The sequence below is a fragment of the Pristis pectinata genome, chromosome 2 (assembly GCF_009764475.1).
Source record: "Pristis pectinata isolate sPriPec2 chromosome 2, sPriPec2.1.pri, whole genome shotgun sequence".
In the NCBI taxonomy this organism is placed as follows: Eukaryota; Metazoa; Chordata; class Chondrichthyes; order Rhinopristiformes; family Pristidae; genus Pristis; species Pristis pectinata.
The window spans coordinates 30,233,715-30,258,125 of record NC_067406.1 but is presented as its reverse complement, the minus strand read 5'-3'; the positions used below and the strand labels follow the sequence as shown (position 1 = coordinate 30,258,125).

The following is a 24,411-nucleotide window of genomic DNA, read 5'->3' as shown; positions in this document are numbered from 1 at the left end:
CATCGAGTAGAATTCCCAATGTTTTCAACCAAAGGATCTTTACTTTAAAAATACACAGGATATTCTTAAACGTTTGTTTGCTTCCCTTGAAGCTCTTAAAGTATCGACATATACTAAAATACAAAGCTATTTAAAACAATGTGCATCAAAGAAAATACCTGAATACTAAAACTCTTCCTCTTGCCATCTAGTAATTAAAGTTAGAGTTATGTAATTAAAGATGCACTTGTGCAAAATTTACAATGTGTTTTCTACATATCTCTGTTGGTTTTGTTTTAAACTCCCCTTGATTCCAATAACAATTCATTGTTTTAATTCAGTAATCTAATTATCGAAAACTACATACATTGCCTTCAGTGCTATTAACGAAGGATTATCAAATTTCTGCTGAGAACAAAGACTATATACAACAAACATAAATTACATGGTTCCTTCACTCTGCCATCCTTAGTGGCATTTATTTTATCCCTGAATTGAATACTTTGACTCATTTCTAATTGTACATACACCATTTGTCGGAAGAGAAATAAAGAGCCAAAATACTTCCTTCTTGGGATATTTTACATCCACCCCACGTCTTAGTTGCACTCGAAAGTGTATTATTTTCCTTCCTCAAAATTCTGTACAAGGCAGGACAAGGTTTACTATTTTCTCTAATCATTAAGCATCTGTCCTAGATATCAATATAAAAGTATGTATTCATTGTACGTGTTGAAAAGGATGGCATTTGTTTTCTCTTTTTTTGCTTGAGTTTGGATTCTTGCTGTTGGAACATTCAACTAGTGGCATTAGTCTCTGGACAGATTCTCAATTTTTTATGATGTAAGCTATGACATGGAGGGTTAAAACAATGTTTGAGTCAAAGAACAATAAATACAACCTAACATGAATATTAGACAAACTTTCAAATAAATCTGACATTAACATGCTTGGAACAACACTTGGAATTTTACCTTAATTAACGATCATAAAAATTATACAGCACAGAAGCTGGCTCTTACTGTACACCTTGCCCATGTCAACCATGATGCCTATCTATGCTAATCCCATTTGCCTGCATTAGCACCGTATCCCTCCATGCCTTTCCTTTCCAACTAATTGTCTAAACATCTTTTAAAGTTGTAGTTGTTTCTGCCTTCACCATCTCCTCTGCCAGCTTGTTCCCAGATATTCACCACCCTCTGTGTGGAAACACTCTACCTTGAGATCTTTAAATTTCTCCCTTCCTACCTTAAACCTGTGCCCTCTAGTTTTCAACTCTCCTGTCCTGGGAAAAAGACACTATCCTATCCTATCTATGCCCCTCATGATTTTATAAACGTCAATAAGGTCACCCCTCAGCCTCCTACTTTCCAGAGAGAATAAACCAGGTCGATCCAATCTGTCTTATACCTATAGCCCTCCATTCCAGGCAGTCACTTCTGCACTCTTTCTATCGCTACCACATCCTTCCTGCAGTGTGAAGACTCGAACTGTACACAATCCTGTATGGCCCTCCAATCCAGGAATATCCCGATGAATTGTCTCTGCACTTTGTTCTATTGCTACCATATACTTCCTGCAGTGTTGGAGACTAGAAATGTACTCTAAGTGCATTCTAACCAATATTTTGTACAGCGGCAACATAGCATTCTAACTCCTATACTCATGCGCCGGCCTATGAAGGCAAGCATACCAAAAACCTTTTCCACTACCTTATCCACCTGCGTCACCACTTTCAGCGAGCTATGGACTTTCACCCCAAGGTCTTTCTATATATCTTACCTTATTTAATGATCATAGAATCGGCTCAGAAACCAACTCTTTCGGCCCACCTCATCAATGCGACCACGATGATTTTCTATGCCAAGCACTAATGAGGTCCTTGCCATTTACTCTCTCTGTCCTACTAGAGTTTGACATCCCATAGTGCAGTACCTCACGCTTGTCTGGATTAACTTTCATCTGCCACCACTCTACCCAAATTTCTAGCCAATCTATGTCCCACTGTATCCTTAGACAACCTTCTTCACTATCTACAACTCCACCGATTTTCATGTCATCTGCAAACTCCCTAATCATTCTACTTACATTCTCATCCAAGTCATTCACATACAGTATATATTGCAAACAACAATCGTCCCAACAACCAATCCTCGTGGTACAACATTTGTTACAGTCAGAAAAACACCCATCCACACCACCCTCTGCCTCCTACCATCAAACTAATTTTGGATCCAATTGCCAACATATCTTGGATCCCTTGTGCTTTAATCTTCGGACCAGCCTACCAAGCAGGACCTTGTCTGAAATCTTACTAAGTCCACATAAACCACATTTTCTGCTCTGCCATCATCAATTTTTCTTAGTTGTCCTCCTCGAAAAACTCAGTTAGATTGAGGACATCATAAATCCCATTCTTCAGAATCATTAACACTTCTCTATTACTGATATAAGGCTCAACCGGCCTATAGTTTCCAGGCTTATCCCCACTGCCCATTTTGACCAAGGGAACAATATTATCTATTGTCCAGCCTTCTGGTACCTCACCTGTGGCTAACATAATGCAAAAATCTCCAGAGCCCCAGCAATCTCCTCCTTGTTTCCCTGAGCATTCTGGAATCGATCCTGGCAGGCCCTGGGGGTTTATTCACCCTAATGTGCTCCAATATTTCTAACATTTCCTCTTTCCTGATACAGACTTGCTCCTAAAATATCAAAATATCCTCTCACTTAACTCTACGGCTTCCATACCCGTCCTCCTGGTGAACACTGATGAAAAGTACTCTTTTAGGATCTCCCTCATATCCCCTGATTCCATGCATAGATTATCTGTTTGGGTCCCTGAGGGGACCCATTCCTTCCTTAGCTTCTATCCCCAAAATACATAGAGAAGTAAGTCAAAAAATATTTAGAAGGGCATGCAAGTAGGTATTCTCCAGGTGACTAAATAATTTGTCCAAAAGGTAAAATGTAAGCAATATCTTAAAGAGAGAAAAGCTGAAAGTTTAGAGGGAAAATTTTACAGCTTACAACTCCACAACTGAAGACACTGCATGTGGAGCAAAGAAGTTTTCTCATGACACAAAGCTGGATGGAAAGTAAGTTGTGCAGAGGACACAAAGGTTATCGAGACAGTTTAAATGACTGGGTAAGAAAATGGCAGTTGAAACGTAATGAGCGGATATTTAATGTTATCTATCTAGGGAAGAATAAATGAAAAGCAGGGTTAAACAGTTTGAAACCATCAAATACTGTGTCTTCAGAGAAATCTGGGTGTCCTCTAACAAGAAAACCCAAAAAGCAAAAATGCAGTGGAGCAAATAATTAAGGTAGCAAAGAGAATGTAGAACATTTTTTGCATTGGGGATGGAGTAGAAGGTGGTTTGCCATAACTATACAGGACTTTGGTGAGACCGCACCTGAGGAATGTACAGTTTTGATTTCCTTATTTATAGGATCATACTTGCCTGGAGAAGCACAATGAAGGTTCAATGATCAGGATGAGGGGCCTATCTCACAAGGAAGATAGAGCAAAAAAATAGACTTAACTCAAGAGTTCAGAAGCGAGAGATTGTCATTGAAATATGCAAGATTCTAAGGATGCTTGTCAGGGGAAATACTGTGAGGATTTTTCTGTTGGTGGGTGAATTAGAACAAGGGAATGTAATCTCATGGCCGCTTAAGACTGACATGAGGAAAAACTACTTCTCAGACTATTACGAATCATTGGAGTTCTCTACCCCAGAGAGCAATGGATGCCAAATCAACCGGTATATTAAGTGCTGCAATAGGTTGATTTTTGCATTACGAGGAAGTCAAAGATTATGGAAACTGGGTAGGAAAATGGAGTTAAGATCACAAATCCGGTTAACTATGACCTTACTGAACAGTTGGGCAGGCTCATGGGGCTATTTAGCCCACTACTGCCATTTCCTATGTGCATTCTCCAGAATATTGAGTCAAATCTAGTTACAATTTTGGTTGTTTTTTTTCTCTGTTTAATAAGCTGACTACTGTACTCGTATACTAATAACAAAATAATCTACAATAAAAGCGCTTATTTTCAGCAACTAGAAACCAGGAAAAGGGAGGAAAGTTAAAAGGACTTTCTCAAATATGCTTCAAATCTAATTGAAATTAGGGAAAAAAATCTTACAATGTCTATTTGAATAAAAAGAGATCATTGTCAATTGGCATGACATTTGATAAAATGAAGGAAATTTGACGGAATGAAACAAATCAAAGTGAATTCATTTCAAGCACTTAAAAATAATCAATTTACAACTCAGACATAAATCTGCAGTTTTATGAGAAATGCATTAGCAACAGTAAATGTAAATGGCATAAAGTGTAACAGTAAATGTAAATGCTACAGAGTGCGCAATCTCCACATTATCTGAAAAGTAACTTCCATGACTAACCCATAAAACAGCTGGCTTACACCTTGGCCAGAGCCATGAAAATCCCACTATGCTTCCTTCACATAGCGGTAATACAAGCCCTTACTCAGTCACTTGGTTCAGTAGATAGAAGAACACAGTGGAAGATAAACACCTCAATAAAGCTATCTTATAGGACATCATCACAGTGAAAGACAAACAGATGAAGGGATTTAGCAATGGGAACATAGTTTTTAATAAAGTTCAATGAAAACTATAAAGGACTGGAAATGCTCCAGTTTAAGATGCTAGTAGAATGAAAGTGCAATGAGTCTTAATTTCATGACAGCGAAGCTGCAAAGAGAGAAGATATGCAGACTGAGATATTTTAATTTTCAATGGAAAAGAATTGGGAGGCCATGTTTTTTTTAAAAAGAGCAATTGTCAGATGACAAGATTTTTCTAGATTTTTTCTGAAGTGCATGAGAGGATAAACAGCACTCAAGTTGATTTGTGTAATGATAAATACTTAACACAAAAGAGAAAATACACCTTCAAGGGAGTTTTAGGAGTTTACATGCAGGCACTTTTACTTCAGATCAGAGAAATAAGATGAAGTATGTACATAAATGAAGCACGAACAAACTAGCCACGATACATCACATCAAAGGCTTCCAATATGATTTGCTGCTGTGTCACCTCTCTCATAACAATCATGGCCTCGTATAATAAGATATTTTAAAACACTAAATGAATTGTGAATATCTTTGTAACCATGAAACAAATCTATTGGCTTTATTTGCACACTGCATACAGAGCAGTGCATGTAGCTAAACAAAAGAGATATTATATATTTGGATTCCAATTGTCAAGACAATTTTCATGTTGCTTTTAGATTACTTTTTAACTGTATCCAAGTTAATCATGCTCTCTAACTTATCTGACTTGTGAATAAGGCGACATTATGATCACAAAGAACTCCACATGACTTCCTTGAAATTTAAATTGCTTCAGAGGCTGCTACAAGCTACCCTTAAAAACAGTCACAGTAAGATAAGCAAATTAAATCTGTAACGTGTTTGTTAGACTGATGAAGATGTGCAAGCTGCACAAATCCCCAATGATTATTGCACAAAAGTAGTAAGTTGTTCACTGTCAGAGAAAATTGATTACATTAACACATGCATATACAAGGGGGAAACTGAAAAGTATTCAGTGAGTGTCTGAGTATATAAGAAATATATTAACAGTTGTACATTGATCACACCACAAGGTAATACAATTACTGTGTTGAAAATTTGAAGAGACACTCACTGGAGACAAGGAGGTTAGGATGAATGCAATAGTTGTGATCAAAATTAAAATGGAGCTTGAGAGGATAATAATTATTACAAAAATGAAGGACAGGGTCCACCAATTCACTAAAGTTATCTAACTCTACCTAAATCACAAACTTTGAATCACAAATCAATGAACTTCTCTGAAGAGTTCCACTGCCCTACACACCCTTGACATTTCTGTCATAATGTTTAAAAGATTTTTTGTCAAAGATATCAAAGAGCTTATTGACATCAATTTGTCCTTTTCCTTTTTTTTAATAATCTGACTATGTGTTTTACCAGTCGTGCAAAACAACTGTTTATCCCAAATTTTCTATTGATTGATCCACATCTAGAAGGGTGGTGGTTGGTGAATGAGAGAGTGGACCAGGGAGTCGCAAAGGGAATGGTCCCACAAATGAGGCCTGATCTGCTTAGTATTTCCAGTATTTTATTTTTTTTTAAAGATTTCCAGCATCTGTGGGATTTTTGTTTTGATGTGCATCATCTTTCAGATTTATAACTTCCACAAATTGCATATTATGCACCATTTACAAGATGTACTGGAAAAACCTACCAAAACATCTTTGAAATCTTCCAGACATTTGACTTCTACTGGCAGCACTATGTCAGCATATACAAGGGAATCTCATAATCTACTTTCCCATCTGTTAAGATCAATTCTTTGTCATCCTTTTGCTGAATTCTAAAATGTTCCTAATCATCATGTTTACTTTTTTTTCCCAAGAGGTGAGTCTCTGTGCTTGTGAGTTTCACCTTGCAGGACGTCTAAAAGAGGCACATTTGCAAATTCTTAATCATTGATTGGCTAATTAACAGCAGCCAATAAAAAGATAGGGTCAAGTGGAGCAGCCATTGTTTGGAGTGGATGGGGTTCTTTGATTTTTCCTTTAGTGCCAAGCTAGAGTAGTTAGAATGGCTACAGGGCCAGTGGTGTGTTCATCTTGTGAGATGTGGGAGTTCTCAGAGACCTCCAGTCTCTCTGATAACTGCATGAGGTGTATCCAGCTGTAGCCCCTTAGAGACAGTGTTAGGGAACTGGAGCTGCAGCTGGATGATCTTTGGCTCCTACAGGAAAATGAGGGGTTCATAGATAAGAGCTACAGCAAGGTAGTCACTCCAAGCTGCAGGAGGCAGGTAGTGCAGAGTACTCCTGTGGCTGTTCCCCTGAGTAATGGGGGGGGGGGGGGAAATGACCTACCAGGGAAAAGCTGCAGTGACCAGGTCTCTGGCACTGAGCCTGGTTGTGTGGTGCAGAAGGGAAGGGGGGGGGGGAGAAGAGGAGAATGGCATTGATAGGGTGTTCAATAGTAAGGGGGGCAGACAGGAGATTCTATGGATGTGAAAGATTCTTGGATGGCATGTTACCTCCTGGGTACCAGGGTCTTGGATTGGGTCCACAGGCATTCTCAAGGGGGAGGGTGAACATCCAGAAGTCATGGCGGATATTGATACCAATGACATGTTTGGATGCAGAGGATGTGGGTGAGTTCTGAATGAGCATTTCCCTTCAGTAGTTACCCAGGACCAGGGACATGCAGGATATTGAAATGAGGGTGGAAACGTGTTTGGGCATTTTAGAGGTCAAGGAGGAGTTAGTTAGTGTTAGGTCTCTTAAACAGTATTAAGGTGGATGAGACCCTGGGGCCTGACAGGATATACCCCAGGTTACTGAGGGAGGCGAGAGAGGAAATTGCTGGGGCCTTGACCAGTATCTTTGTGTCCTCTTTGACCACAGGTGAGGTTCTGGATGACTGGTGAATGGCTAATGTTTAGACAGGTGAGTCTCTCGTCAGTTGTAGGGAAATTGCTGGAGAAAATTCTTAGGATATACAAGCATCTGGAATCTAATAGCTTGATTGGGGAAACCCAGCATAGCTTTGTGCAGGACAAGTTGTCTTGCTAACCTGGTTGAATTTTTTTTGACAGGGTGATGAAAGATAAATGACATCCACAACTCTACCTTCATTAATATGGACTTCAGTAAGGCATTTGACAAGGTCCCACATAATCAGTTAATCAAGAAAGTTGGATGCATGGGTGTAGTGGAGAATTGGCTGTGTGGATCCAGAACTGGCTTGCCTGTAGAAGACAGAGTGGTGGTTGAAAGAAATTATTTGGGCTGGAGGCCTGTGAGTAGTGGTCGTTCAGCAGGGATCTGTGCTGGGACCTCTGCTGTTTGTGATGTACATAAATGACCAGGATGAGTATGTGGTGGGTTGGTAAGCTTGCAGACAATACCAAGATTGGTGGAGTTGTGAATAGTGTAGAAGACTGGCGACAGTGTGATCTAGATCAGCTGCAGATGTGGGTAGATGGAGTTTAACCTGGATAAATGAGGTGTTGCAGCTTGGTAGGACTAATGTCAAGAGGCAGTATGTTCTTAAGGGCAAGACCTTAACAGTGTTGAAGAGCAGAGGCCTTGGGGTGCAAGTCCATGACTCATTGAAAGTGGCTACACAGGATACCAGGTGCTTAAGAAGCATGCAATACTTGCATGTATTAATTGAGGTATTGAGTATAGGAGTCCAGAAGTTTATGATTGCATCTCTATAGAACTCCTGGTTAGGCTGTATTTGGAGTATTGCATGCAGTTCTGGTCACTTCACTATAGGATGTTGAGGCTTTAGAGGGTGCAGAGGAGGTTTATCAGGATGCTGCCTGGATTAGAGGGCATATGCTATCAGGAGAGGCTGGACAAACTTGGGCTTTTTTCTTGAGTGGTGGAAGCTGAGGGGGTGATCTGCTGGAAGTGTATAAAATTATGAGTGGCATAGATAGGGTGGACAAGCAATACCTTTTTCCCATTATTGAGTGATCCAATACCAGAGGGCATGCATTTAAGGTGAGAGGGGTTAGGTTCAGAACAGATATGAGGGGTACATATTTTTACTGAGACCGGTAGATGCCTGGAATGCATTACCTGATAGGATGGTGTGTAAAAGATAGCTGGGAACGCAAGGGTTAACAACTGGCAGTGTAAGAGTTGATAGTATGCTTCTCATTGTAAAGGGGCTCCCAAGGTAAATGATCTCATGTATGGTGTGATTTAGTTTTGTCTAGTTTCAATGCCAGATGCAAGTGGGGAAGTAGTAGTTTTTTTAGACATATCTTGTTATGCTAGAAACTTTATGTAAACAATTACCTGTGTAAGTGTAACTCCTCACCTAGTTTTCCCACAAAAATGAGTATAAAGGTACGCTGTAGCATAGTCTTTTTTGAATGGGTTTCAATATAGTTAGGGTTACATGGTTTACTTTCTCTGTATTCCCCCACTCCCACTAGCAAAAGCTAATAAAGCATTTATCATAAGTTCTTTGGTTCTGCTGTTGTCTTTTTTTTACAGAAGTGTGGGTCAACTTTGACAGGTGGAGGCAAATTCATTGTGGGCTTTTAAGAGGGGCTTGTATGGACACATGAATGAGGAAAATAGAGGGATATGGGCATTCTGCAGGTAGGAGGGAATAGCTATGTTGGCACAACATTATGGGCTGAAGGGCCTGTTCTGTGCTGCTTTGTTCTAAGAGGAAGAAATAAGCTTACCCAAGGTTTAGCAAGCAAGGATCAGACAGGGCTCTGGAGAGTTACAAGGTAGCCAGGAGGGAGCTTAAGAATGGACTTGGAAGAGCCAGAAGGGGGCATTAGAAGTCCTTGGTGAGTAGGATCAAGAAAAACCCCAAGACATTCTACACATTTGTGAAGAATAGGAGGATGACAAGAGTGCAGGACTGATCAGGAATAAAAGAAGAAACATGTCTGAAGTTGAAAGAAGTAGGGGAGGTTCTAAATGAATACTTCAGTATTCACCAGTGAGAGATTTCACATTTGAGGATGGCGTACCACAGGCTGATACGCTAGAGCATGTTGATGTGAAGAAAAAGGATGTACTGGAATTTTTGAAAAACACTACAATAGATAAGTCACCGTGGCCAGATGGGATATATCCAAGGTTATTATGGGAAGCAAGGGAAGAGATTGCTGCACCTATGGCAATGACCTTTGTGTCCTCACTGGCCACAAGAGTAGTGCCAGATGATTGGAGGGTGGAAAATGTTCCTTTCTTCAAGAAAGGGAATAGGGATAACCCTGGGAATTACAGACTGGTGAGTCTTTCTTTCAGTGGTGGGCAAATTATTTGAGAAGATTCTCAAAGGACTCATGAGCATTTGGAGAAGTATAGGCTGATTAGGGACAGTCAGCGTGGCTTTGTGAGGGACTGGTCATGCCTCATGAGCCTGATTGAATTCTTTGAGGATGTGACAAAGCACATTGATGAAGGTAGAGCAGTGGATGTGGTGTACATGGATTTTAGTAAGGTGTTTGATAAGGTTCCTCATGGAAGGCTCATTCAGAAAGTCAGGAGGCATGGAATCCAGGGAAACTTGGCTATGTGGATTCAGAATTGGCTTGCCATTGAAGTCAGGATGGTTGTAGATGGAGAATATTCTGCTTAGAGATCAGTGACCAGTGGTGTTCTGTACAGATCTGTTCTGGGACCCCTGCTCTTTGTGATTTTTTTTTAATATAAATGACTTGGATGAGGATGTGGAAGGGTGGGTTAGTAAGTTTGCAGATGACGTGAAGGTTGATGGTGTTGTGGATAGTAATGGAAGGTTGCTGTAGGTTACAACAGGACACTGATAGGATGCAGAGCTGGGCTGAGAAGTGGCAGATGGAGTTCAACCTGAAAGTGAAGTGATACACTTTGGAAGATTGAATTTGGAGGCAGAATACAAGGTTGATGGCAGGACTCTTAACAGTGTGGAGGAACAGAGATCTTGGTGTCCATGTCCATTGATCCTTCAAGGTTGCCATGCACATTGATAGGGTTGTTAAGAAGGCACATGGTGTGTTGGCCTTCATTAGTTGGGGTATTGAGTTCAAAAGCCATAAAGGTAATGTTACAGCTCTATAAAACTCTGGTTAGACCACATTCTGGTCGCCTTACGCAAGGATGCAGAAGCTTTAGAGGGTACAGAGGAGATTTACCAGGGTACTGCCTGGATTGGAGAGCATCTCCTATGAAAACAGGTTGAGTGAGCTAGGGCTTTTCTTTTTGGAGAGGAGGATGAGAGGTGACTTGATGGAGGTATACAAGATGATAAAGGCATAGATTGAATGGACAGTCAGACTTTTCCCTAGGGTGAAAATGGCTAACATGAGGGGGCATAATTTTAAGGTGATTAGAAGAAGGTATAGGGGGATGTCAGTAGTAAGGTTTTTTTTTACATAGTGGTGGGTACATGGAAATGCACTGCTGGCAGAGGTTGTGGGGGTAGATACATTAGGGATGTTTAAGAGACTTGTAGCTAGCCACATGAATGATAGAAAATGGAGGGCTATATGGGAGGGAAGGGTTAGATAGATCATGGAGTAGGATAAAATGTCAGCACAAGATTGTGGACTGAAGGGCCTGTACTGTGCTGTATTGTTCTATGTTAATTTTATTAGCCTTTTCCTTAAGTCACAGAAAAATTATTAGGTAGTATTAAATCTATAACTGGATCATTTTTCCTATAGCATTTTAAAGGAAGGCATATTTATTGCAAAGCAGGTACTATTTCTTTACAAGTCACCCATTACCTGCCCTCTATCATACCCATCAATATAATGTCCCAATCAACTACAGCTTGCAACCCCTTGCACCTTCATACCTTTGTTTAGAATGGAAATGCTCTCTTAAACTCAATTCAACCTTTCCTAGGGATCCTTTATAACAAGATTATTGAGTAACTCTTGCTTTGAAGATTGAACAGTGTAGCACAGGAACAAGCACTTCAGTCCACCATGTCTGTGCCAATCACAATGCTAATCTAAACTAATCCCATCTGCCTGCACAGATGGACACTCAACAGCTGTAGCAGGACTTGCACAATACTACTTCCTATAAGGTAAGATTGGTTAGCATAAGTGGCAACAACCCTCACTTTCAGATGAGCTCAATGCCTTGTATGCATGCTGGGAAAACTATGATATACCCATGAGATCCCAAATCTCCAGTTGACCCTGTAATCTCAGTCTGAGGTCAACATCTGGGCATCCTACACCTGGGCCTCTGTACCTCGCTCTGTAACTGGATACTCTGCTTTCTCATCAGCAGACAACAATCAGTGAAGATTGGTAACATCTCCTCACTGACCATCAACTCGGGTGCACCTCAATGCTGTGTACTTAATCCTACTTGCCAAGGACATCTCATGGCCTTTAAATGTCAGATGTGGTTTTACCCTCAAACAACTACTCCCAATCTACTTTCTTCAGTCCCTGCCTAATACTGTTATAATTAGCCTTTGCCCAATTTAAGCACTTTGACCCAGGACCAGTCTTATCCATAACCCTCTTAAAACTAGGGAATTATGTAACTGTTCCCAAAATGCTCCCCCACTGAAACTTCAATCACCTGGCCAAGCTCATAGTCTAATACTGCCCCCATTCCTATTAGACTACCTACATATTGTTTCAAGAAACCTTATCATTCATTCTATCATTATTAATTTTCCTACACCAATCTGGATTCCACTGTCTGTATTCATTGAAGGATGTTAGTTGGAGAATTCAAAGGTGGAGGGTAAAATTCCATAGTGTGTTTTCATTATAAAGGAGAAAATAATAGATGTCTTCGGGGGCTTAAAGGTGGATAAATCCCCAGAGGTTGAGGACATATATCAGAAGCTGCACTGAGAAGCAAGGGAGAGATTGATCGGGTGGATGCACCCAACAAACTCTCAGCCCCAGGTACAAAGGGGATCCTAGTCAATATTGGGGAAGTTAAAATCACCCACTACAATAACCCTGTTCTTGTATCTTGCCAATTATCTGCCGTCTATTGCGATGATATTGGATCTAAAATAGCCTGACGGTCCATAGTCTAACATAGCATTTTAATTAAACAAGTAAACTCATTACTAACAAGAACTTTTGGTAAATGAAATATTTGATTCTGTGCAGAATATATTACTCCATTTCATGCTAAAATCAAAGAGAAATGATTGATAGTGACAATCTTTATGGCAAGTCAAACTATAGAATCTGAACTACAGAATAAGGCAACCTCACTGCAAAGACCTTTTTGAGGGTTATTGAAAGTGCAGTGATTTGCTTGAAACATCAGAACAACTGGTGAGTAACAAGACTACTTTAAAGTTGTTTTAAAGTGGGAAGAGGAGACAAGGATTTCAATATGTTTTTTTTGCAATTTTTAGACATCTGCTTCATTAACAGCAAAATGGAAACACTAAAATAGTGTTTGGGTCCAGCATTGTTTAACCCCGATTCTCACTTTTAGTCTAGTACTACTTCTGTCTGAATGGCATACAGATCAAAAAAAAGCTTTGTTTACTTTTTAGAAGCAAAGGATAGCACAGAATGCAAAAGGAATAAAATGAGACTTTTTGTTTACTTATCTCCAACTAAACTTAAAACTGCATCACCAAAGAAAATAAAATTTGACAAAATAGGGCCATCTGTGGGGAAAAAACTGACAATTAACATAACAAAAGTAAGGGTCTATATGGTTAAGCTGGCCTTGCACCAAAGGTCAGCATCAAGATTTGAAGGTCGTGACTTGGCATTTCTTGTTTTAAAAAAGAAACTACCATATGTCTCACATGAATGGATCAAATTAAAAGTACAATTCATTTCCTTATGTAACTATAATAAAAAAAACACAAGATCCAGTAAGCAATAGTCAGTGCTGAACAAACATTATTTTTGCTTTTTCCTTTTAACACATGCACATTAAGTATTTTCTTTCACAATCCCAAAGATCAATGCTATTTTTATAACAACTCAGTTTAAAAACAAAATGCATAAAGCATACTAGACATTAATGGGTGCCCGCTGCCAAAATGATTAGCAAACATTCAATGACTACACTAACAGTTTACTGGCTGTTCATATCCAGATTTACAACTAATCTGATGTCTCAGGGTAGTCTCTGGAATGGATTGTTAAATTCAATATTTTTCTTAATGTAAGCTAGGTAAAGCTTACACAATCTGAGCTTGGCAAAACACTTTGAGTGCCATTACCCAAGTTCAGTTTAAGTACCATGAGAGAGAGAGAAAAAGGAGATAGAATTTTCTTTTCCACTTTCCACAATATTTGACTTGTATGTTTTTATTAATTAAAGACACCTTTGTCCATGGGAACCAAAGCATATACATTGCCACAGATTTTACCCTTTTTTTTATTCCTTCATGGAATGTCAGCATTTCAGGCAAGATTGGCATTTAATGGCAGTCCCCAATTAATTTTGGGGTGATGGGTATATTGTTGTTTTGAGCAGCTGCAAAGATTATTGTGAAGGAACAGTGTTGCTAAGTAAGGAGTTCCAAGATATTCATCCAGATGAAAGTACAGTAATATATTTCCAATTTAGGATGGTATGTTGTTAAGATGAATTTGCTAATGCTGACATTCTGGTGTCTTTGTTCTACTGGGTGACAAAGACCACAGGGTTGGGAAATTTTGTCAAAGAAGCCATTGTAAGATGCTACTTATCTTGAGGTTGATACGCTCAGCAGCTATGGCACACCAGTGGTGCATGGAGTGACTGTTAAGAGTGGTAAATAGGAGAGCAATCAAGAGGGCTGTTTTCTCCTGGATGGTGCCATACACCTTGACAGTCTTTGCAGCTACACTCAGCCCTCATAGTTGAGTTATTCTTTCTAGGGTCACCCATCTATCATGTATTCACCATCTTATCTCAAGTTCCTCTAACTTTCCTGAACCTGGCTCCTCACCTGGAATTTCATCATCCATGAAAGAATCATTTCTTATTTGCACAATCTTTAGCATGACTTTAATGCCATTTGGAACCAGGGCAATAGTACATTGGTTGGTATGTGCTCTGGCATTCTCATTCTTAAATATTAGAATATATTCTGATCATTCCCATTCTTTTGGCTAAAACTTTATGCCACACATTAATAAATCATGGACCTAACAGGATTTTATCAATCTCCTTTCAAATATAGGCACCACTTCAACCCCTGTTGTCCTTCAGTTTGTTTTGTCATTCAACATCCACTTCATTTTGCAGTACCAGTGGATCAAGCTGGAATCTTGTTCCTCAAAAGGTTCCTCTCATTTTGCCATCTTGATTGGAGAAATCTTCAGTGCATGCTTTCTATCTTCCCATTGGATCATTCTAGAGTTCTCTTTCCAGAATTGCCATTCTTGCTATAAATTTCACTAACAACTTTGAGCTCCATAAAGATCTCTCATTTTCCCTTTACTATTATTCTCTTGTATTTGTTAATATTTCAGGAAATAGTACTTGCTGTCATTTCCAGCTTAAGAATTCTGTATAGTCTCCTGAATTTCTCAAAGGCCTACAGCTTTCACTATCTTTTTTTTCTCTGCAATTGTGGTTGCTTATTTTGAAAGTCACCTAGTTTTTCTGGCCTAGGGAATTTTCCTTTGCTCTTTCCTTTAAGACACCTTTTTATTTCAAAGTCCATCTGGCCGGCTGTCAGTAGAGTTAAATACAGTAAATCAGTGTTCATCTCTATTTCAAACTTCCATGGGTTATTGACTAAATGGTATCATTTGTGGTCTTTTTTCAGTTTAATCACAATTTTCAAAAACAGAAGTTCACCCTTGATTTGTCAATTGAAGTGCACTTTTTCTTCAACTACAAATTATGTAATCTGCTCTTTCAACATTCACATCCAAAGAGGTTCATGTGCAAAGTCTACATTTAAGCTCTTTAGAGTAAGTGCTCATTAGATATAGAGCAGCTCCCTTTCAAAATTCTAACATTCTTTCCCCTGCTTTCTTTCATTCCCCTGGTCCATACTTTACTACAATTCTTAATATTTCCATCTCTCCAATGTCCTTAATACCATTTAAAACAGGCAAAAAAGATGATTAAGCCTTAAGAAATATGCCAATGATCAAGAGAAATTATAAATTCAATGATTCATGATCTTGATTGCCATAAAACATGACATCACACACAAGTTTTAATAGGAAGTAAAAGTACTAATGTGTAAGATCTAAAAGCAAATTGAGGAACAGCATAACCTCCCGTTTTGTAGATTATGACCCTATTATTTGGTTTGTGGTAGGAATTTGCATTTTTAGTATGTTTTTAGGAAATAATGTTTGTACTATCCAATTTAAACATCACAAGAAATAAACAAACCATTAACACCCACATTAAATATGTTATTGACTGCTTTAAATGCTTAGACTCTCTTTTCATCTTCTAAATTGCCAAAAATTACTGGTATGAATCTGGGATTAAATGCCTTGTATTTAATTAGCCTCAGGGGAACACCCACTGCAAATTTACTACTTATAATCATTCAGATCTATTTCCTCTACTCAATGGACATCTGTTGAAATCTCCACATTTGTACTACACCTGTGACGTTGGATCTACCTGACAATTTGGAAAACTGCCCATGTGTATCCTGTTCAGAAGAAGCAGGAAAACTGAAATCAGTCATTTGCTGTCCCATCAGACAACTCTCAATTATTTAAGTGAAGGAAGATGTCATTGACTGAGCTTTCAAGCAGCACCAATGAAAAACCCTTCTAACTCTGGCACTCATTGCAGCCTTCGTCCAAAATTGGACACCCGCTGAACTGCAGAGATGAACTGAGAATGACTACCCAGCAAGTCAGAAGCTGGGTGTTCTTGAACAAGTCGCATGGCCCCTAAGCCTTTACACCATCTGCAAGGCACAAGTCATGAATGTTATCAAATACTCTCCAATCAACTGGATGAAAGAATCGCAACACTGATCAACACAATGAAGCTGCTAGACTGATTGGCATCCTGTCTAACATCTTAAGCATTTACATTATTAGTTCATCATGGTTGCATTGCATGGTTGGATCCAACTACAGGATGCATTGCAGCAATTCATGAAAGCATTATCAATAGCATCTTCTGAATCTGTTACTGCTTCCACCCAAAAGCACAATGGTGACACATAGGAAAATCACCACCTCAAAGTCACACAACAACCTACTTAGAAAGTATATTGTCAGTCAATAATTGCTGGGACAAAATCCTACCAATAGGTAGGTGGGAGCAACCTTATGCATTTCTGGCCCTTGATTATTGTTCACTCAAATCCTTGGACAATATCCATATTCGAGCACCATCAATATAAAACCTACAGAATGCTGCCTCAATCTTCCTCGGAGTGATTGGAATAAGTAATAACTCCAGCTTTAAAACATCACCAAGATTTTAAGAACATGTAGTGTCATAAGATAAAGCTCAGAAATATCCTTCACTGATAAATCCAACTGGTGAGCTTATTGCAACTAAGGGGATGGGTAATAAGAGTAAAGCTCCCTTTACTAGGCAAAGCCCACACTCTGTGAATGAATGGGCTTTCTGATTTTTTTGGTGAGGACATTCCTGTTTTGATGATGTCCAGGAATTTTAGTGAGCATTAATGAAGTAATATAGATCTGACCGAGAGAGCATCCTGATGGAAATGGTGCTTCTTACAACAAGACTGCAGACCAAGAGCTGGGAGTTGGATTTGTCTTTCCTGGCTGGTTTCTATAAAATAAATTTCTAAGCTTACTATTAGTGCTTTTCAGTAGTAGAGGTGAAAAATGAATGCCAGCTAATTGTTGCAGTGATTTCATCCATACTTGTAAGCAGAGTATGCCTGAAGTGGAACAGGAGAAACTGAATAGGGGTAGCTATATACATGATGTGGCTACAAGAGCGGGTCACAGACTTGGAATCCTACCGGGAGTAACTCACCTTCGAACTCTCCAAAGCCTGTCCACCATCTACAAGGCTCAAGTCAGGAGTGTGATGGAATACTCTCCACTTTCTTAGATGAATGCAGCTTCAATAACACTTAAGAAGCTAGCAGTCAGCTTGATAGGCACCACAACCATTCACTCACTCCACCACTGATGCACAGTAGCAGCAGTTTGTACCATCTGCAGCATGCACTGCAGCAACTCACTAAGTCTCTTTACACAGTACTTTCCCAAACCCATAACCTCTGCCAGCTAAAAGGCACAGGCAGCAAAAGAATGGGAATACCACCACCTGGAAGTAGTCCTCCAAGCCACACACTATCCTAACTTGGAAATATATCGTCGTCCCTTCATCATTGCTGTGCCAAAATCCTGGAACTCCCTCCATTGCATTGTGGGTATACTCATACCTCAAGGACTGTAGAAGTTCAAGAAGGCAGCTCACCACTACGATATCAAGGGAACCTAGGGACAGGCAATTAAACACCAGCTAGGTCTGCAAAAGCTCATGTCCCTTGAATGAATATAAAAACAATGGAAGGGATGGATCTTGAAGCTGTACAAGGGTAAATAGGAATATAAAAATTAGCAGCAGGAGTAGGCCATCTAGCCTTTCAAGCCTGCTCCTCCAGTCATCAAGATTTTTATTTTTTTTATTTACAGCGTGGTAACAGGCCCTTCCGGCCCAACGAGTCCGCGCCGCCCATTTTAGACCCATATTAACCTACCCGTACGTCTTTGCAATGTGGGAGGAAACTGGAGCACCCGGAGGAAACCCACTCAGACACGGGAGAACATACAAACTCCTTACAGACAGTGACAGGAATCGAACCCCAATCGCTGGCGCTGTAATAGCATCACACTAACCACTACGCTACATGGCTGCAAATTCTCTCTCAATGTCATTTTCCTGAAATACACCCTTATTCATCAATTTCCTTAATATCCAGAAATCTACTGACCTCTGTTTTGAATGAACTCATAACAGAGTCTCTACTGCCCCCTGGAGTAGAGAATTCCAAAGATATATCACACTCTGAATGAAAAAAATCTCCATATCTTAGTCCTAAACAGCCTACCCCTCATTCTGAAACTGATAGCTGGCTCTAAATGCCTCAGCCAGCAGAAACATCCTCCCTGAATCACCCTGTCATGCCATGTAAGAATATTGTATTTATCAATAAGATCAACTTTCATTCCTCCAAACCCTACAGAATACAGGCATAGTCTATTCATTCTCTCCCAGCAACAAAACTAGGTAACCTTCACTACACTTCCTCTATGGTAAGCATATTTCTCTTAAGTTATGGGGACTAAAACTGTACATAATATTCCAGGTGTGGTCTTACCGAGACCCTATATTGGTCTTATGCATAAATCCTCTTGTAATATACTATGCTCCTTTCAAATTGCTTCCTGCACTAGGATATGAACTTTCAGTGACTTGTGTACATTGTTCATGTGAATAGTTGGGTCTTGGATGTTATTAAAAGCTCACATGTTGTTGCAGCAGCATTCATTTGAGTGATCAGTATGCCAACCTACTTCTGATTCAGCACTGTAACTGGGTTGTCATGAATCAGGTTGTGAGTCACTTGCCACAGAGTAGTGAGGCTTTGATCTACTCTTACAGCCAGAATTGATGAGGCTGGTCCAGTTTATCAAGAATGCTTTTGATTATGACAAATCCTACTACAGATTTGCATGGACATTATCTGAGGAATTATGAATAAACCTCGGTCCTGTGTAACTGCTCTGTTTCTAACCACATGACAACAGAGAGGTGATTGATAAAGATGAAAAACCAAGAATATATTTTTTTAAAGGAACTGCTTTTGTGCTTTCCTGGGCTACAACAGTTTTCCAATCCATATCCTATCCAGCACAAAGACTGCTTACTTCAAACAACTGCAGATGCTGGAATCTGGAGCAACACACACAAAATGCTGGAGTAATTCAGCAGGTCAGGCAGCATCTATGCAGGGAAATAAACAGTTGACGTTTTGGGTCGAGACCCTTCATCAGTTCTAATTCTACCACTAACCAAGTTTCAACAGATGAAAGAATCATATAAAATGCTCATGCCTTTTTTACTTAATGGCTAAGTGATTTTACATTAATCAGCTGTGAATTCTATGAGGCTCATCTTAAATTTTGAATATTAGAATTTTCAAAAAACTCCTTACTTTCCCATCTTCAGTGAAGGAAGAGAGAGGAAACACAAGTCTAAAAAAATCTGACAGTGGTATGGCATGTGGTTAATCTCCTTTTTTTTCTGTTCTTAATGCTAGTATAAATTCTTTACTTGTTCTCACACTTGGACACAACAAAAATTCTATATAGCTACTTAATACTTTTAATTTCTACATATCAATAGTTGGAATAATGTCTACAATATATTCTTGAATCAGCATCTTTTTAATAAACAACATCTAATTTTAGATTCTCAAAAGATATTTCAGTTAGTATATTTCTAAAATAAGATCTGGTAATTTATCATTTTGCCCACTATGTAATGCTATAAATTGTGCATATTTGCAGCTATTTGTTTTTTTTTCCTGTCAACTTCACTTAATACACTTTTTACTCATTCATAGCTGGTTTTGTGATGTTCCCAAACTTGATTTATTATTCCAAGTATCCATTAAAATAGTGATAGAAATATTGCAATACTCAAAGATTAATTCAGCAAATATAAACACCTGCTCAAAACTGTAAATAGTAAAGTGCAATAAGTTGGGCATATAAGAAGCCCCAACACCTTTTCCCCACAGAGTGCTGCGATTAGAGAAGACAATCTATAAAAAGCAGGTTCGCCCATGTAAACGGGATTAAAAAACTTATCATGAAATGTTGGCAAAAGACCAAATAAATAGAAGAAATGATTGTTCTATCTAAGGTGCTCTCAGGACCAACTTAACCCAAGTATTAGCAGACTTTATATGTATCAATGCCTGAAGGACAATCTGGAATAAGGTGTAAAGCTTTGGAAGAATTGGACAGGGAATAGATTAAGAAGAATAACATAGCTGTATTAGAAACAAAACATACCCACAAAAGGGATGCAGCTGTTTACCTAACAATTGAAAGCTACAAAATTTGTGGATTGAGAATAGAGATCCAAGTTGTAAGGAGGAACATACATAATTAATTCTGTGCAATATACCAAACATTTTTGCAATTATGCATTGCAGGACTTGTGTAGAATTATAATGCTAACTTGTTAAGATAATTCAATTTTTTTCTTCACTACACTCATATAACATCGCCAGGAGTTAGCTCTATCAAATTAGGGTGAAGAAGCTGACATGAAGCAAGTGCTATCCTCTGAAGTAAATAGTTAACCTTTCTATCATTCACAATGGAAAACCCCAATATGTTACACAGCACCACAGATAATGTTTATTGAAAGAACATTATCTAAACATGGTAGTCCATGAATCCTTGCAGAGAGCAACACTGGTGGATTATAGCTGAGATGGAAACAGCTGCACAAAGCCATTCAAACTCAATAAATGCAACTAAGAGAGATAAGCTTGCAGAGGGAAATCTGAAATAAAGAAAGAATAATTCGATGGATAATTAATGACTGGTTGAGAATTATACTGTTTTTCATAATTTTTCAATACAGTGTCTGGAATTAATGACAATAAAGGCAGAAACTGTTCTTCTGAAACTGGTCATTCTTTAACAGATAATAGCTTTTTAGACATTGATGCCTGATCAGTAAATTGGCATACATCACAAGATCACAAGACAAGGGAGCAGAAGCAGGCCATTCGGCCCATCGAGTCTGCTCCAAGGAAAAGGGAAAAAGAAATGGGGTGGGCAAAAAAGAAAAAAAGAAAAGAAAAGAAAAAGAAAAAAAAAAGAAAAGAAAAGAAAAAAAAAAAAAAGAAAAAAACTATTCTAATCCCATTTTCCAGCCTTATCCCCATATCCCTTGATACCCTGACTATTTAGATATCTGTCTATCTCCTCCTTGAACACCCCCACTGATCTGGCCTCCACTGCTGTGCGTGGCAAGGAGTTCCACAATTTCACCACCCTCTGGGTAAAGAAATTTCTCCTCATCTGTCTTGAAACTGTACCCTCTAATTCTAAGATTGTGCCCTCTGGTCCTGGACTCGCCCACCAAGGGAAACAGCCTAGCCACATCTACTCTATCCTTACCTGTCAACATTTTAAATGTCGCTACGAGGTCCTCTCTCATCCTTCTGTACTCCAGTGAGTACAGTCCAAGAGCCGACAAACGCTCATCATACTTAAGCCCTTTCATTCCCGGAATCATTCTCGTAAATCTCCTCTGAACCCTCTCCAACGTCAGCACATCCTTCCTTAAGATGTGGGGCCCAAAACTGCGCACAGTATTCCAAATGAGGCCTCACTAGCGCCCCGTAGAGCCTCATCAACACTTCCTTACTTTTATACACTATACCTCTCGAGATGAATGCCAACATAGCATTCACTTTCTTAACCACCGATCCAACCTGGTGGTTAACTTTTAAGGTATCTTGTACGAGTACCCCCAAGTCCCTTTGTACTACCGCACTATCAATCTTCTCTCCTTCTAGATAATAATCTACCCGCTTATTTCTGCTTCCAAAGTGTACAACTGCATATTTCTCAACATTGAATTTCATCTGCCATTTCCTTGCCCATTCTCCTAAACTGTCTAGGTCCCTCTGCATTCTTTCTATTTCCTCTATGCTCCCTACTCCTCCACTTATCTTGGTGTCATCCGCAAACTTAGCCACACAACCATTTATTCCATCATCCAAATCATTGATGTACAAGGTAAAAAGGAGCGGCCCCAACACCGACCCCTGCGGCACACCACTAGTAACCGGTAACCAACCAGAACGAGATCCTTTTATTTCCACCCTTTGCTTCCTGCCAACCAGCCAATGCTCCACCCATTTTGCTACCCTACATCAATAGGTACCCAACTTGTTCAGTGGCAATTTACTTTCCTCAGAAATAATTCTGACATTTAAGCTGATGAACTTGTGGTACAAGTGATTCCAGATGAACAGATCATATAAAAAGGCAATTTATATTATAATATGTAATGTTTTCTGCTCACCAAATTTTACCTTCATTTGAATTATAAAAAGCAAAATGAATTCTAAATGCCCAGCTATATTTCCTAAAGTATCTACTGGAAACAAACCACATTCCATGAATACCTCCTGTACATTCATTCTGAATCACTGAACTTTAATCTCTTATCGCACAGTTCAGCAAAGTAGAAAAATATTTCAACACAAAAGAATGAAATGGAATCATTTCACACAGTGCATTTAGCCTTCCCCCATCACTTTAATACTTTTCTCCTTGCCAAGCTATGCTTTGTAGTTACCTTGTTTGATCTGTCCCTGTACAGCAGTGAAGACTGGAGGGGAAGGTTTCCCTTTAGTCATCTCCAGGGTGCTTGGTTTCTGTGGTCTGCAAGGAATAAAAATCAAATATTAATTACAAGTCTTTCAGAACAGGTCAGGATTCCTTGAGGTTCAGGATTTGAAGCTCTACCACATCAGTCATATGTTGTCAGTTTCAGTGTCTACCCATCTCATCAACAAATCTCTAAGTAACCACAGACTTATGGTTACAACCTCTTTAACTAAAAGAAAATAATAAATCATAAAATATCTCTCAACAATATTTCAGAACTAAAATGCATTAAATGGAATATTTTAGGCTACATGTCAAAGTTATTTAAGTAAAAAAGCAAATCACCAATGTTTATTTTGTTCTTGAGAAGTCATGCCAGATACTAATGTGTGTGCAATAGTGTCAGGCAAGGTTACGTTTAAAACTCTCTTTCAATGCTGCAAAGAGAAACAAGATAATTGATGGGCTTGAACAGGTTAATGTTTAAGCCTGAAAAGCAGACACCCTTTTGTTCCTTGTGGTAATCATCAATTCCTAATGAAAAATACATAGTGAAAATAAATTTAAATACTGTTAAATCCTAAAAACAACCAAAATACTTATCTTGGGAAAACAGGAGCAGCCCAACTTTATTTCTGTCTTGTTCTTTAAAATTTAGTCAAACTTAAATGCTGCCTTATTAATACAATAATTTTAGTTTAGTCTTTATATAAGAGGGTGACAATGGCTAACACAAGGGGGCATAATTTTAAGGTGATTGGAGGAAGATATAAGGGGGATGTCAGGGGTAAGTTTTTTTTAAACACAGAAAGTGGTGGGTGTGTGGAACGCACTGCTTGCAGAGGTTGTGGGGCAGATACATTAGGGACATTTAAGAGACCCTTAGATAGACACATGAATGATAAAGAAATAGAGGGCCATGTGGGAGGGAGGGGTTAGATAGATCTTAGAGCAGAATAAAATGTCGGCACAACATTATGAGCCGAAGGGCCTGTACTGTGCTGTTATGTTCTATAATTAAGCTTCAACCTTGATAAAAGCTACATTTTGATTTTCTATATTCTTTCAGATGTTTTATCAAATTTTAAATATTTTATTTGCTGTTTCACTTCACACTACATCATCGGAACACCAGAATTAAAATACAACATTTGCATCTTTCAATATTGCCAAAAATTCATAGAATCGGTAATTTGTACAGCACAGAAACTGGCCCTTTCGCCCATTCTTGTCCATGCTGACTGTGATGCTTTTTTTTACACCAATCCTGTTTGCTTATATCTGGCCCATATCCCTCAATGCCTTTCCTAGCTAAGTACCTGTCCAAATGCCTTTTCAACATCTGCCTCCTCTGGCAGTTTGTTCCAGATAACCACGATCCTCTGTGTGGAAAAACTTGCCCTTCAGATCTCCTTTAAATTTCTCCCCTCTCAACTTAAACATGTACTGTCTCTATTGCTATCACAGTGTGGCAATCAGAACTGTCCACAATATTTCAAGTGTGGTCTAATCAATGTCTTATACAGCTGCAACATGACATCCCAACTCTTATGTCGTGGGCCGAAGGGCCT

General features: G+C 39.0%; 1 protein-coding gene across 4 annotated transcripts in view; it reads right to left on the bottom strand.

Moving 5' to 3' along the window:
- The window catches only part of LOC127567567 (WD repeat-containing protein 7), a 499,658-nt gene that overhangs the window by 335,970 nt on the left and 139,277 nt on the right, over window positions 1-24,411 (bottom strand). For all 4 annotated transcript variants that reach the window (XM_052010610.1, XM_052010607.1, XM_052010608.1 and 1 more), the window contains one exon: window positions 22,809-22,894. In XM_052010610.1, the coding sequence (XP_051866570.1) occupies window positions 22,809-22,894 (86 nt within the window). The remainder of the gene's footprint in view (window positions 1-22,808; window positions 22,895-24,411) is intronic.